This window comes from Melozone crissalis, unplaced genomic scaffold, assembly GCF_028551555.1.
Source record: "Melozone crissalis strain CALT ecotype California unplaced genomic scaffold, PUWL_Pcris_2 ptg000111l_1, whole genome shotgun sequence".
NCBI classification, from domain to species: domain Eukaryota; kingdom Metazoa; phylum Chordata; class Aves; order Passeriformes; family Passerellidae; genus Melozone; species Melozone crissalis.
Window position 1 is genome coordinate 7,006,514 of NW_026535888.1, and position 14,894 is coordinate 7,021,407.

At 57.2% G+C, this 14,894-nt stretch overlaps 2 protein-coding genes across 2 annotated transcripts in view; both read right to left on the minus strand.

The window, feature by feature from the left end:
* Positions 1-14,894, minus strand: part of PUM1 (pumilio RNA binding family member 1) — a 184,299-nt gene that overhangs the window by 38,168 nt on the left and 131,237 nt on the right. The gene's annotated exons all lie outside the window — the stretch shown is intronic.
* Positions 1,625-14,894, minus strand: part of SDC3 (syndecan 3) — a 39,541-nt gene continuing 26,271 nt past the window's right edge. The window contains exons 2-5 of the mRNA XM_054292453.1: positions 5,748-5,865; positions 4,435-5,081; positions 2,617-2,887; positions 1,625-1,969 (exon numbers count right to left, since the gene is read on the minus strand). Coding sequence (XP_054148428.1) covers positions 1,803-1,969; positions 2,617-2,887; positions 4,435-5,081; positions 5,748-5,865 — 1,203 coding nt within the window. The 3' untranslated portion in view covers positions 1,625-1,802. The remainder of the gene's footprint in view (positions 1,970-2,616; positions 2,888-4,434; positions 5,082-5,747; positions 5,866-14,894) is intronic.

Below are 14,894 nucleotides of genomic sequence, written 5' to 3' on the forward strand. Positions count from 1 at the left end.
CAAGGGATAATTCCCAGTGTTTGTATTTATTTCCTTTTTTCCCCACTCCAGGAGCAAATCCCAGGTATTCCAGCCCCTTGTGCTTTTCCCAAGGTTCCAGGAGCGTTGGAGAGTCGTGTTCTCTCTTCCAGCAGAAGGAGATTCCTGCAGAGCGACCAACCCCATTCCAAAGGAAAACCAAAAAGTAAAGACGAGACAGAGGGAAGGAAATCTCCTTCCTTTATGGACAGAAAAATAAGGGCAATAAATCCAAAGCAAACCCCCTGCGCCCCAGGGCTGGCAGGAGGGGTCTGAATCCCAGAGTTCGTGGTGGTGGTGGTGGGAAAAGTCCAGTTGAGCTCCAGGCACCATGGGCAGCCCATCCCGCGCTCTCCAGGGCACTCCCGGGCACGGCTGCCCTGGCATCGGCTCCTTGGCATCGGCTCCATGTCCCGTCCCTCCCGCCAGCAGAAAGGCCAGCGGTGCTCCTTGTCACCTCAGGGTGCTCGGTGTGACCGTGGCACGCTCGGTGTGACCCAGGTGCGCTCGGTGTCACCTCAGGGTGCTTGGTGTGACTGTGGCATGCTCGGTGCGACCCAGGTGCGCTCGGTGTCACCTTGGAGTGCTCGGTGTGACCGTGGCATGCTTGGTGTCACCCTGGGGTGCTTGCTGTGACTGCAGCGCTGCTTGGTGTCACCTCAGGGTGCTTTGTGTGACCGCGGTGCTGCTCAGGGTGACCTTGGCACTGCTCAGTGCCACCATGGTGCTGCTCAATGTCACCTCAGGGTGCTCAGTGTGACCCAGGCAGTGCTCGGTGTCACCTCAGGGTGCTTGCTGTAACCATGGCACTGCTCGGTGTGACCCAGGTGCGCTCAGTGTCACCTCAGCGCTGCTTGGTGTGACCTTGGTGGAGCTTGGTGTGACCGCGGCACTGCTTGGTGTGACAACGGCGCGCTTGGTATGACCATGGTACTACTTGGTGTCACCTTGGTGCCACTCGGTGTGACCCGGGCACTGCTTGGTGTCACTGTGGTGCTGCCAGCTGTGACCATGGTGCACTCAGTATGACCATGGCAGTGCTGGGTGTCACCTGGGTGCTGCTTGGTGTGATGGCAGCACTGACTGCTTGATGTCACCTCAGCACTGCTCTGTGTGACCATGGTACTGCTCGGTGTCACCTCAGCACTGCTCAGTGTAACTGTGGTACTGCTTAGTGTCACCTTGGCGCTGCTTGGCGTGATGGCAGCGCTGCTTGATGTGACATGGGCACTGCTTGATGTGACTTGCGCACACTCCGTGTGACCGCAGCGCTGCTCGGCGTCACCTTGGGGTGCTCAGCATCACCTTGGGGTGCTCAGTGTCACCTCAGCACTGCTCAGTGTGTCCGCGACACTGCTTGGTGTCACCTTGGCACTGCTTGACGTGACCTGGACGCACTCCGTGTGACCGCAGCACTGCTCAGTGTCACCTCAGCGGTGCTCAGTGTCATCTTGGGGTGCTCGGTGTGACCGCAGCACTGCTTGATGTGACATGGGCACTGCTTGACATGACCTGGGCACACTCCATGTGACCGCAGCCGTACTCGGTGTCACCTTGGCAGTGTTCAGTGTGACCCCAGTTCTGCTACGGGCACCCCGTACCCCCATGCCAAGGACGCGTTTCCTCCTTCAGCCGTTGTGGGTTTTGCTTTTAAAAATTCACAGTCTGATCCCAAAAAAAGAGAGAGAGGAGGGAGGGGAGAGAGAGACTGGATGGAGGAGAGGAGGAGAAGGGTTTAGAGCGGGGAGGGAGGGAGGAAGCGTGAGGCACTCCGGGCTCTCTGTCTACGCGTAGAACTCCTCCTGCTTGTCGGGCTTCTGGTAGGTGACGTTGGCCTGCTTGGGCTCCTCCAGGGTGTAGCTGCCCTCGTCCTTCTTCTTCATGCGGTAGATGAGCAGCATCACCAGGAAGGCGGCAAAAAGGGCGCCCACCACACCGCCCACGATCACCGCTGCAACAACACACAGGGACACGGCTGTCAGTGCCACCCCCTCCATCCATCAGTGCCACCCACGGCTGTCAGTGCCACCCATCGCTGTCAGTGACACCCGTAGCCATCAGTGCCACCCGTAGCCATCAGTGCCACCCACGGCTGTCAGTGCCACCCGTAGCCATCAGTGCCACCCACAGCCATCAGTGCCACCCATCGCTGTCAGTGCCACCCGTAGCCATCAGTGCCACCCACAGCCATCAGTGCCACCCATGACTGTCAGTGCCACCCACAGCTGTCAGTGCCACCCATCACTGTGAGTGCCACCCATGGCCATCAGTGCCACCCACGGCTGTCAGTGTCACCCAAGGCTGTCAGTGCCACCCATGGCCATCAGTGCCACCTGCAGCTGTGAGTGCCACCCATGGCTGTCAGTTTCACCCACAGCCATCAGTGCCACCCATTGCTGCCAGTGCCACCCACAGCTGTCAGTGCAACTCCCTCATCCATCAGTGCCACCCCTCTGCCCGCCAGTCCACCTCTCTGACCATCAGTGCCATCCCTCTGCCTCTCAGGGTCATCACCAGTCATCAGTGACCTCTCCCAGCCATCAGTGCCACCCCTTTGGTCCTCAGTGTCACCTCCAAACCCCTGGTCCCATATCTCACCTATCAACACCTCTTTCCTCTCCAGGATGTTTTTCTGGGGCAGCTGAGCAGCCGAGTTGCCCGAGTCTATCGTGTTGTCCAACAGCCCCGTCTCCACATTCCTGCCGGGCCCCGGCCCTGCTGGTGGTGTCACCACAGCCACCACCTCATTCCCAAGGTCGGGACGAGTCGTCTCCTCCTCCTCCCGGATCTCGAAGTCCCCACTGGGGCCGCTGCTGGCCGGCACCTCCGGCTCCTTGTCGGGGGCTGTTGTCACCTCCCCTGGCTCCATCTGGGAGAAAGGACAAGATGGAGCAAGGGACAAGGACCAAAGGGTGTCCACAGGGAGGACATCACCAGACTGAGAAAGGGTGGGGGACATGGGGGTGAAATTTGCGTGTCCCTTCCCTGTGTCACTGAAGTTATACCGCAGCGACAACACAACCCCACGTTGTGGTCACCAAATGGCTGAGGCCACCATGGCTGAGCCGGGCCATTCTCTGTCCCCATCCCAGGACCTGCTCCCTGTAGTTTCTGCAAAGAGATTCCATTCCAGACCTTGTACCCCTACAGGGAAGGATTTCTCCCCTGTATCCCACCCCAGACCCTGCACTGGGCTCTGTCCCCAGAGTGTAGGTTAGATGTCACCGCTCAAAGGTGACTCACTCCCAACAGGAGGTGACACAACCTCCATGCCACACCAGCATGGCAAGAGGAAGGATTGGATGCTGCTGGATGAGCTCCAGGGGCCCCTTCCCCCTTCCTGCTGCACAGGGCAGGAGCAGGAGGATGGGCCCCTGTCACCCAGGCCACAGGGCTGTCACCCAGGTCACAGGGCTGTGCTGTCACCCAGACTGGAGGGCAGTCACCCAGTCTGGAGGGCTGTCACCCAGGCCACAGGGCTGTCACCCAGCCCAGCTCCCTGCTGTCCCTGCCCAATTCCCTTGGCAAGGATGGGATCCCGGCCTCAAGGGTTGCCTGAGATTATGATCCATCCCATCCCTGATCCATTCGCTGGGATCCTCCTGCACATCCCCTCGGGACCAAATCCCCGGACCTTTCCCCATGTCCCTCGGTGTCCGCGGAGCATCCCCGAGCCGAACCTCCCTCCAACCCCTCCCTGCTGGGGCGAACGGCTCCGTCCCGCCTGCCTCGGTCACAGAGCAGGGTTCGGGATGGGCTGGGATTCGGGATGAGCCAGGATTCGGGATGAGCCGGGAGCTGTCTGTGGCGGGGCTGGGAGCCCTCTCCATGTCCCGCTGCCCCGGGGCCAGCGCACGGCTCAGCGCTTCCCACGAGCGAGCGGCCGCGTTTGTGACAGGGATTAATTGAAGGTCAGCGGGAGCCCCGAGCGCTCCGAGCACGCATTTGCAGGCGGAAAAGAGAGAGTAGTTTAGACAAATCACTCCACCTTTCAGTCAAAGCGGCTGCAAAGAGCCCCTGAGGGGCTCTGAATGCGAGATGGAGCTGAAATTCCTGCTCAGGACACCCGATGGGCTGGAAATGCACCATCAAACGGTAATTGAGGAGAGTTTGGGACTCCCGGCGAGGGGCGGGAGCTGGGACATGACACCGAACCCCGAGGACAGTCGCTGTGTCCCCTGGGATGTGGCACCGCTGCCCTGCCTGGGGAAGCCGCTCTGAAGAAGGAGCCTGAATCCCTGCCCGGGCTGAGCTCCCCCTTCTCCTCCTTCTGCTCTGGAAGAGCCCAGCCTGCCTCCACCTCCCTCAGAGCAAATGGCCAAGGATGGACGGACACCAAAGGCCTCCCGTGGCCACCACTTGGCTTCCAGGGAGCCCAGGAGCCCCGAGGAGGTGAGAAGGGCTCTGGCCTCCTACCTGGGGGGCCTCAGTGGGCGGCAGCGTGGTGGCCGTGGGCGGCAAGGCCGTGCTTTTCTCGGGGAGCTCTGCAGTCCTCGAGGTGCTGGGCTTTGGCAGGGCCCTGGGCCTGGCCGTGCTGGTGGGCACAGGGCGGGTCGTGGCCGCCTCTGTCGGTGTGCTGGTCTCGGGGACGGGCGTGGTGGGGGTCTCCAGGGTGGTGGGGGTCCGGGTGGTGGCCGCCTTGGTGGCCAAGGGGGGCAGGAACCTCCGGATGGTGGTGGGCTTGGCCGTGGCCACGGTGGTGCTGCTTGTGGTCGTGGTGGCCTCCGTGGTGGTGGTGGTGGTGATGGTGGTGGTGGCTGTGGTGGTGGTGGTGGCCATGGTGGTGGTGGTGGCCATGGTGGTTGGGGGCTCACTGGCCGTGGTGCTGGTGGCAGTTGTGGTTTTCCAGCTGGGCACCACCGGTGCTTCTGTGGTCCTGGGGATGGGGAAGGCGCTGGTGGCCTGCCCGGGGGTGGTGTCCTGGGGGGTGGGGGATGGCTCCAGGGGCGTTGCCATGGGCTGGGCAGCGGTGACGGGCAGCACGGCTGCCGTGGTGGGCAGCGTCACCAGCGTGTCCGTGGTCAGGCTCACGGCCGTGTCCAGCCCTGGCTCTGGCTCGAAATCTGAAACGGGGACAAGAGGGAGGAGTGAAGCTGCTGCTGATGCATTTCCCTGGCATCACCCCCAAAATCCAAGAGCATGGATGGTTCCAGGCTCGGCAGAAACCAAGGGCTGTGCCCATGTGGTGGCCAAAGCCTTTTTTGGGGTCTGTGAGGGGCCAATCCTGCCCAGTAGTGCCACAGGCTGAGCTGGGATATGGAGGTGCTGGAGCTCAACTTTTGGGACAGCTCCCATTGCTTTTGTCTCAGAGGACAACTCCAGTGATGGATAAAGGGCAATTGCCTCCCTCACATCCCCTCTCCAGCCTTCAACCTCACAGTCAGCCAGACACCCTTCTCCAGAACCCCCCAACACCACAGCTGGCCAAGGACCTTCCCAGGAACTCCCTAACCCCACAGCCGGCCAAGGACCCTCACCAGGAACTCTTCATTCCCACAGCTAGACAAGGGCCCTTCTCAGAAACTCCCCAACCCCACAGCTGGCCAAGGACCTTCCCATGAACTCCCCAATTCCACAGCTGGCCAAGGACCCTCACCAGGAGTTCCTCATTCCCCCAGCCAGTTCCTTCCCAGGAACTCCCCAACCATCCAGGGACCAAGCTGGCCAAGAACCCTTCCCAGGAACCCCAGGAACCACCCAACCATCCAGGGACCATTCCCAGTACTCACACCCCGAGCCAGAGCCGGAGTAGATGTCGTCCAGCTCATCCTCCCCAAAGGGGTCGTCGTCCCCGGAGCCCTCCAGGTCCACGGGCCGCTCGTAGTTCTCATTGCGCCAGCGCTGAGCCTGTGACCAGAGGGACTCGTGAGTGGCTCCAGCCCCACCCAGTGACACCCCAGCCACCCCTGGTCGGACAAAGCATGGGGAAAGCAAGCCAAGGCAGCAACAGCACAAACAGCCTCCAGCTGAACCACCCAGAATCGCAGCGTTTTCCCCCAAAACAACTCAGAGTGAGCTCACACCGACTCCAGCATTTCCCATGGACAAAAAAGCCTTTTTTGGGGGAAAACCCAGCAGTTCCTTTTGGAAGCTGTAAGAAAAATGCTTGGCTTGGTTCTCCATCTGGCTGCTGTTCAGGCTCGATGATTTCCCTGTGAGTCCTGGCTCCGGTGTGACAGCAACACCTCATCAGCTGCCACAGCTTGGGAAGCCTCCAGAGGAAACAACACCAGACTTCAAATATTCCCCTGCCTCCCAGAGCTGCGAAAACACGGGGAGCCCTCGCTAGCAGCGCTCTTAAACATCTTGTTTTGCAGATCAAAGTGTCTCCTGTCGGCGTTGCAAGGAAACGCTTTGACACCTCATTACAAGGCAAACAAGGCGGCTTTGATCTGCGAGATCGCATCGGATGTTTCAAGATGTAACGAGCCAGGTTCGAGCTTCAGTTTCAAATCAAGGCCTTGAAGGGTCCCTGTCTCTCCCGGAGCATTTTACCTCCCGAAAACAGCTCGGGGTTTCTTTGTTTTCACTGCAGCTTGGAGCTTGAACAGTCAGGCAGAGGAATTTGGGATCTGACTCGTGTTTTGTCCCCACATCCCTTCTCCCACCAGGAGGGAGAATCCAGCAGCTCGGGAAGGGCAGGGGGAGTTGAGATTTTAAGTATCTGAGCTGTGTCTGGCTGGATCTGTTCCAGCTGTCCCCAGCAGCCACTGGATGCATCCTGCCGGTCCCCAGCACCCCACATGCTTCCCAAACCTCTGGGAATATTCAGCCTTTGCCCCCCAGCTGTGCCATCCTGGATTCCAGCACCCCCTCACCAGCAGCTCACTGGAATTTGTGATCCAGCAGAACAAACCCTCAGGGGTTTGAGAATTGCACAGCCCAAAAATATGAGACAGGTCACCAGAACTGATGGGAAGGCAAGGAAAAGTGACAAGGATTGAGAGGTGCAGGAAGAAACATTGGGAATCACTCTTATTTGCCTTTTGGTGTTTTTACACCAGAAGTATCGAGGCTGCCCAAGACATGAGGAGAGCCTGGCGCTCCCCAGCCCATCCCCGTTCCCGAGGGTGGGATTCTCCCTACGTGACCTGCAAAGCCTCTCCCTGATGGGAGCCACATGGCCCCGCTCCCTTTGTTCCTCCTGAAATTGGAACCAGATGAGGCCGTTCCAGACTCCTGGCTCTGGGCTTGGAGCAGGAAATGGGGACGGAAATCCCAGCTTGGCTCAGCAGCTCCCATCTGTCCAACAGCCATCTGTGCATCCATGCATCCATCCATGCATCCACCTATCCATCCATCCATCCATCATCCATCCATCCATCCATCCATCCATCCATCCATCCATTCCCCATCCATCCATCCATCTATCCATCCATCCATCCATCCATCCATTCATCATCAATCCATCCATCCATCCATCCATCCATCCATCCATCCATCCACCCATCCATCCACCTTACCCTAAACCTGAACAAGCCCCATCCAGGACAGCACAAACCCCACAGCAGCCCCACAGGCAGGACCAGACCTGGGGCGCCCCACCTGCAGCACAGCCCCAGCCAAGCTCCACAAAGGCCTGAAGTCTTGGGAACAATCTCCAGGTGTTCCTGGTGCACAGGGGGATATTTGGGACACTGGGATGTTGTTCCCAAAGAAGTCCCCTCCCCATTCCATTCCCAAGGTGCTGACGTAACCCCCTCCCAGCTGCAGCCCCGACGGTTTGAGGTCAGGCTCGTGCCATAAATTTTGGGAGCAGTCAGGGTTTATTTGGATTTAGTGCTGCTGGGATCGTTAATGCTCTGCGTGCCTTGGGCTGTGCCTGGCTCCCCCTTCCTGGGAATGAGGGGCTGCTCCTGGGGCTGCTCCCCCAGGAACAAGGGGCTGCTTCTAAGGCTACTCCCCTGGGAATGAGGGGCTGCTCCCCCGGGAATGAGGGACTGATCCCCCCAGGAATGAGGGGCTGCTCCTGAGGCTGCTCCCCTGGGAAGAGGGGCTGCTCCCCCAGGAACAAGGGGCTGCTTCTGGGGCTGCTCCCCCTGGAATGAGGGGCTGCTCCCCCAGGAACAAGGGGCTGCTCCCCTTGAGAACAAGGGGCTGCTTCTGGGGCTGCTCCCCCTGGAATGAGGGGCTGCTCCCCCTGTCTGACCGGGATAGAAGGGAGGGAAGGCAGAGTTTGCCAGCCCAGGAAACCACAAATCACTCAGGACAGCAGCTCCCACCTCCCGACCTGGGGCTGCCTCCCCATCCATCACAGACCCCATTCCCAACCCATCCCAGCCCCCTCTAAATCCATCACAGGCCCCATTCCCAGTCCATCACAGCCTCCATTCCCAACCATCCCAGCCCCCTCCCCATCCATCACAGGCCCCATTCCCAGTCCATCACGGCCCCCAAGCCAAGCCTCAGCTGCCAAAAGAGAAACTTCCTCCAGACTTTATCCCTGCCCCAGCAGGCTCCATGGGGTCAGATCACGGCTGGAGGGAGCCTTGGATGTGCCAGATCCATCCTGCAGCCCCTGATCCCCCGGGATGGGGGGCAGGGACTGTCCCCGCCCTGTGGCAGGAGGGATGGAGCTGCTGCTCCAGAGAGAAAACCTTTTCCAGGGCACGGATCCCATGGGGATGTCACACCAGCCATGTCCCATCCGGGTCAGTCCCCCTTGGTGGCTGGGACAAGGGACAGGCTCTCAGCATTCCAGGTGCCCCCAGCAGCCCTCTCCAGGTGCTCAATCCAAAGCTGGGCCAGGCAGAGAGTTCATTGGGACAGGGAGGAAATCCCCGTGTGCTGCTGGCCCTGCCTCTGTCACCCCTGTCACTCCCTGCCCCGGTGGCACCAGGATGCCATTTATTAGCCAGCTCCAGTCGAGGGCCATCATCTCTCATCCCGACAATCCAACTGCCCAGCTGCCAGCTCTTGGCAGGGGTTCCTTCCCCAGCTCAGCGCTGCCTCATTAGGGAAATTAAACCCGGGATCGGGATCATGGCAGAGCTGCTGGAGGCGGCGGGACGAGGCTGCCCTGGGGGGATGCATCACTTCTGGACAAGGAGTGGGAAGGTTTCCGTGTGCCCAGGACTGTCCTGCAGCCAGGGAACTGCTCCGGTCACATCCCCGTGTCCCATGAGCCGTCACTGGGGCAGCTCCGGCCAGGACCCGGCTCTGGCATCGCCCAGACCCCGAACAACGGCCCCGTTCCCACTCCCCCAGGGTGCCCAAAGGTCACAGCTCTGCTGCTATAAAAACAAGCCCTGATGAAGAGCAGACTCCAGGGCAGAGTCAGAAAGTCACATTTCACTGAAAGCTCCCTCATTGTGCTCTGAATGACCCCAAATACGCGCCAGACACAAAGGGCTCGGATCTCAGCGCTGACAAGGGCACTACATCGAGCTCGGATGAGAAACACATCCCCAGCCCATCCCAGAGGATCCTTTTCCCCCTGAAAAGGGGGATGGGCAGGTGATGATTCCCACCCAGACACTTCCTGCCCCCTTCCATGCTTGGCTGGGCTGGCAGGGAATGGCAGCCAAGGGACAAGGGACAGGCTCGCAGCATTCCCAGCAGCACAAATCCCACCCAGAGCCTACACAGAGCCTTGGAAAGCCCGGGAGGGCTCGGAACCCTTGGCCTGGCAGCATCTGAGCTGAGCAGGGGGTCAGGGAGGCTTCAGCCCCTCTCCATTGGCCGTGCCACCACCCCACATGGGCAGTGCCACCCCCTCCCTCTCCTCTCCCCTCGGCAGCCTGGTGACACCATTTTACAGGTGAGAAATGTAAATCTGGGCTAAAGGGTCTCACTCAGCCCCCCAGGGGCAGGTCTTCAGGAGATTTGGGGGCTTAAAGAATGCAGGGCACAGAAGGGACCCTCCTGTCACCTTCAGGGTACCAAGATGGTCCTGGAGGACAGAGAGCACCTGGTTTGGTGTTTCCTAAATTCCCTGTACATCCCTTCTTCCCCAGGCAGGGAGGGCCAGGGAATTTTATTATTTAGGGAATTTTCCACTTTGTGGAAGGGCTTTTGGAGAGACAGAGGATTTGGGGGCTTAAAAGAGGTGGAAACCAAGGCACAGAAGGGACCCTCCTGTCACCTTCAGGGTACCAAGATGGTCCTGCAGAACCCTCTGCAGTTCTGGCACATCCTGGAGGACAGGGAGTGCCTGGTTTGGAGTTTCCTCAATTCCCTGTACATCCCTTTTCCCCAGGCAGGGAGGTCCCGGGCATTTTATTATTTAGGGCATTTTCCACTCCATGGAAGGGCTTTTGCAGAGACAGGATTTGAGAACTTAAAAGAGGTGGAAACCAAGGCACAGAAGGGACCCTCCTGTCACCTCCATGTGGGGCACTAGGATGTTCCTACAGACCCTTCTGCATCTCTGAACACATCCCTGGGAGCACCTGGTTTGGAGCTTCCCAAATTCCCTGTACATCCCTCCTTCCCTGGGCAGGCTGTTTTATTATTTAGGGCATTTCCACTCCACGGGATTTAAACTCCCTAAATCTGCCCCAAAACAGATCCCAAAGCACGCTGCCGTGGTAAAAGCTCTCAGAGCCGAGCGTTTGGCCTCGGGGGGAGGGAAACCTGGGCAATCAATCCATCTGCAAGCACCGGGAGAGGCCGGGAACCTCCCTGGGATGCTCTCGGGCCCTGCTGTGCCAGTCGCCATCACCACGGCAACGGTGGCCATGGCAACGCCTCCTCCATGGCGACGCATCCCGCCGGAGCCAGGGGTGGTCCTGCAGCCCGAGCCAGGGATGGAGGCTCCTTCTCGGGGAGATGCAGTGAAATGGGGTCATGGGGTGGGGTAAGGGGGGAGCAGGACAAGAGGAGGCACCTGCAGCTCCTGGGGGAGCTCTCCCAGTGGGGAGAATCCTGATTTAATCCCATGGATTCTGGGGAAGGTGGGAGCAGCACCCCCCGCTCCAGGAGCTCTGGCTGGGAGGGATCTGCTGCAGGTGGGAGGTGACAGGGACACCCCAGCCCGTGGGTGTTCCCAGCCCTCCTGGCTGCAGGCAGAACCTCAGGAGTTCTTTCCTTGAGGGAATCAGAAAGGAAATCAGGATCTGGCTCTGGAATGCTCCTGAGGAGCTGGGAGCCAGCTTTGGTTGTGCCCGGAGCTCTGGCTGAGGGGACAAGTCCAGGTGGCCAAGTCCTTTCCTGGCCAGGTTCCCGGGCAGCATCCACAGACAGCTCCAGAGTGATGAGTCCCAGGAAAACACGGAATTCCAAGGAGCCCAGTCCAGGCCCAGCCAGGCATCCTGAGGAGCCCACCCATCCCACAGCCCCTAGGACCACAAGTGGTTGGAGATGAGGAAGTTCCTGCTGTGAGAAGACCTGGAAGGGAGAGCTGGTGATGGAGGGGATTTTATTCCATGATAGGAACCCCTCTGGAATATCTGGGATGTGGGTTGGGGCCAAGGCAGGAAAAGGGGAGCAGCAGCAGGGACACAGGGAAGGAGCCAGGTCCACATCCCAAAGGGGAAAGAGGGAAAGGAAGGTGGGGTCAGGGTGAAAGCGCCTGGACAATGGGACAGGGCTGTGCAGGTGACACGAGGATCCATTTCCCATCCCATGGATCCCCATTTCTTGGTGCCATGGCCAGGTTCTCGTCTCTGCATCCCATTCCTGCCCATCCCGCTTCCAAAATGAACAGCAAAACCAAAAATCTCTACACTTGTTTGGATTCCAGGCCCAGAGAAGCTCTGAGAAGCCCAAACCTGGAGAAACTCTGGGAATCTCAAACCTGGAGAAGCTTTGGGAATTCCAAATCCAGAGAATATCTGGGAATCCCAAATCCAGAGAAGATCTGAGAACCCCAAATCCAGAGAAACTCTAGGAATCCCAAATCTGGAGAAGCTCTGGGAAGCCCAAACCTGGAGAAGCTCTGGGAAGCCCAAACCTGGAGAAGCTTTGGGAATCCCAAATCCAGAGAAGATCTGAGAAGCCCAAATCCAGAGAAGCTCTGGGAGCCCAAATCCCATTCCAGCAGCTCTGAGTGCCACAGGGGCACCGGGACAGGACAAGGTGGTTGGAGAGTGGCCCTGCCAGGTTGGAGCCAATGGATCAGCAGCACCCCAGGCTGTTCTTCCCAGGGAAATGGAAGATCTGGGGATTTTGGAAAGCTTGGAATGACACAGCCAGGGCAGGAATTCATCAGGAGCAGGAAGATTCTTTCTCCAGGAAAACACTTCTACACTGAGAATATATCACGGGGGAAATGTTGATTCTTTGAATATTTTCTATGGGATATTTTCAATTAATCACTCCTCAAAAGTCCTTTTCTGGTGTTTTATACTGAAAACCTCAATAACTCATCCCAGCAAGCGATTTAGGGATACTATAAACAGCTGGAATAATACGAGCTCCACAAAAATCTGGAATGAAAACATCGTTCCTGAAGTTTAAAAAACTCCACGATTCTTTCCCATTCCAAAACATCACTGAATTTCCACTCCTTGATCCAAGACTGGGAGCTAAAAATAAACCTGTTGGAAAGTTGCTCTGGGCAGGAACCTGGGAAAAGACCACCATGGGATTGGGGACCACCATGGGATTGGGGACCACCATGGGATTGGGGACCACCAGATCTGCTCAGGATGGAGATCCCCAAGGCACAGCCCAGGAGGATGGGCTGGAATTTGGGATGCAGGGTGTTGGAAAAGGGGTGTGGGTGCTCATCCCAGTGAAGATTCCACTCCCAAGATGTGACATGAGCTCAGCCAGCACCAGCCCCTTGTTTTGTGTCCCTCCATTGTTGCTCAGATTAATTAAAACCCCAATTAAGAGCTGCCCAAAGCCCAGCGCATTTGGATTTAATTGGCCACTCATTTTCTGCAAGGAAAATAATCATTAATGTTGATGGAGGAGCTGCAATTATCCCGGATTTGTATGGAATCTCCACTGCCAGTGAGAGGAGCCAGGCACATCCCAAAAATGGACATGGATGCTTCCGAGTTTCATCATCCCTCAGGGAATACCAGCTCCACCCATTCCTGCCTCTTTTCCATCCATTCCTGTCCCATTCCCACCCAATTTCATCCATTCCTCTTCCTGTTCCATCCATTCCTGCCCTATATTCCTGCCCCTCCTTCAACCCTGCTCCTGTTCTATGCATCCCTCCCCCTGTTCCATCCATTCCTGCTCAGCTCCATCCATTCCATTCCCTCCATCATCCATTCCTGCCCCTTCTCCACCTATTCCTGCCCTCCACCATCCATTCCTGCCCCAGCTCCATCCATTCCTGCCCCTGTTCCATCCATCCACCCCTGCCCCATTCCTGCCTCTTCTCCACCCATCCCTGCCCCTGTTCCATCCATTCCGTTCCATGTTCCATCCATTCCTGCCTCTCCTCCATCCATCCCTGACTGTTCCACCAATTCACCCTGTTTCATCCATTCCTGCCCCATTCCTGCTTCTTCTCCATCCATCCCTGCTCCTGTTCCATCCATCCATGCCCCTGTTCCATCCATTTCTGCCTTTGTTCCATCCATCCCTCCATCCATTCCTGCCCCTGCTCCATCCATTCCTGCCTCTTCTCCATCCATTCCTGCCCCATTCCATCCATCCACGCCCCTGTTCCATTCCATTCCATTCCATTCCATTCCATTCCAGCCCCATTCCTGCCTCTTCTAGATCCATCCCTGCCCCTGTTCCATCCATCCCTGCCCCTGTTCCACCAATTCCTGCCCCATTCCTGCCTCTTCTCCATCCATTCCTGCCCCTGTTCTATCCATCCCTGCCCCTTCTCCATCCATTTCTTCCTTCCCGGCCCTCCCAGCCTCCATCCCAGCTGGAATTCCCCTCCTCCTCATTAGGGAATTGTTTTAATTTGCTCTGCTCCATAATCCTATTGCAGCTTAACGTGCACAACTGTCCTGGGCTTTTCTCACCTCCACCAAGGCTCATTCCAGAGCTCCCTCAGCTTCTCCAAGAGCTCTAAAATAGGAATTTCTTTATGTCTGTCCTTCCTGGAGTGCTTGGCACAGGGATGGGCACTGCCTGCTAAACCCCAAAGCTCCACGGTGGTGCTGGTTCCATTTAGGGATTCCCTCATTCCCTGTTTGCCTTCCAGCTCCTCCAGGAGCAGAGGGAATCCACTCCTGTGCTTCCTACCCAAGGAGAGGGAGTTTGGCCAAGAAAAATGGATTTTGATGGGTTTTTTAATTGAATTTTTTGAAATTCAGAACGCTGAGGGAGAGCATGTGCCCAGAGGGAAAAGAAATCCCCACGTCCCTCAGTTTATCTGTCTGCAAAAATCTGCAAATAATCCAGGAACAGGGAGTGGCTCCTGTCCCATTCCAGGGGTGCTGGGGACACTTTTTAATAGGGACATCCAGGTCCCATCCACATTTCCCTGTTTTCCCTTTGCCCCAGATATTCCTGGGGTTGGATATGCACCTGCTTCCTTTTTTATGTTTATTTTCTTTACAATTTTCCCTTTATTTTTAATGTTTATTTTCAATTTTCCATCCCAGGAAAATGTAAAATTATCAATTTTCAATTTTAGACTCCAGAACCTTTTGGTACTTCCCATCAAGGAGACAGAGAAAAAAAATCTCATTCCCAGCCCTCCTGAGCGGGAAGAAAAGCTCAGTAATTTGCACCTCAAAACCAGAAACCAAAAAAACCAAAATTCCAGAACTTTTCAGCCACACCTGATGAATTTCATGGGAAGATTTGCACACTCAGAAAAATTAAAAAAAAATATTTTCCCATAAAAAGGAACCTGAGGAGGATGAGCTGTGGGGAAGCACTTGCTGGGGAGCAGCCTCCTGTCTCCTAATTAATCCCAAAATCATCCCTGAGAGGATTTTGGTGACCTGAATAAATTATTCCCATTTTCAGGACATTTTCATTCACTGCCCCCATGCCCATTGCCCAGC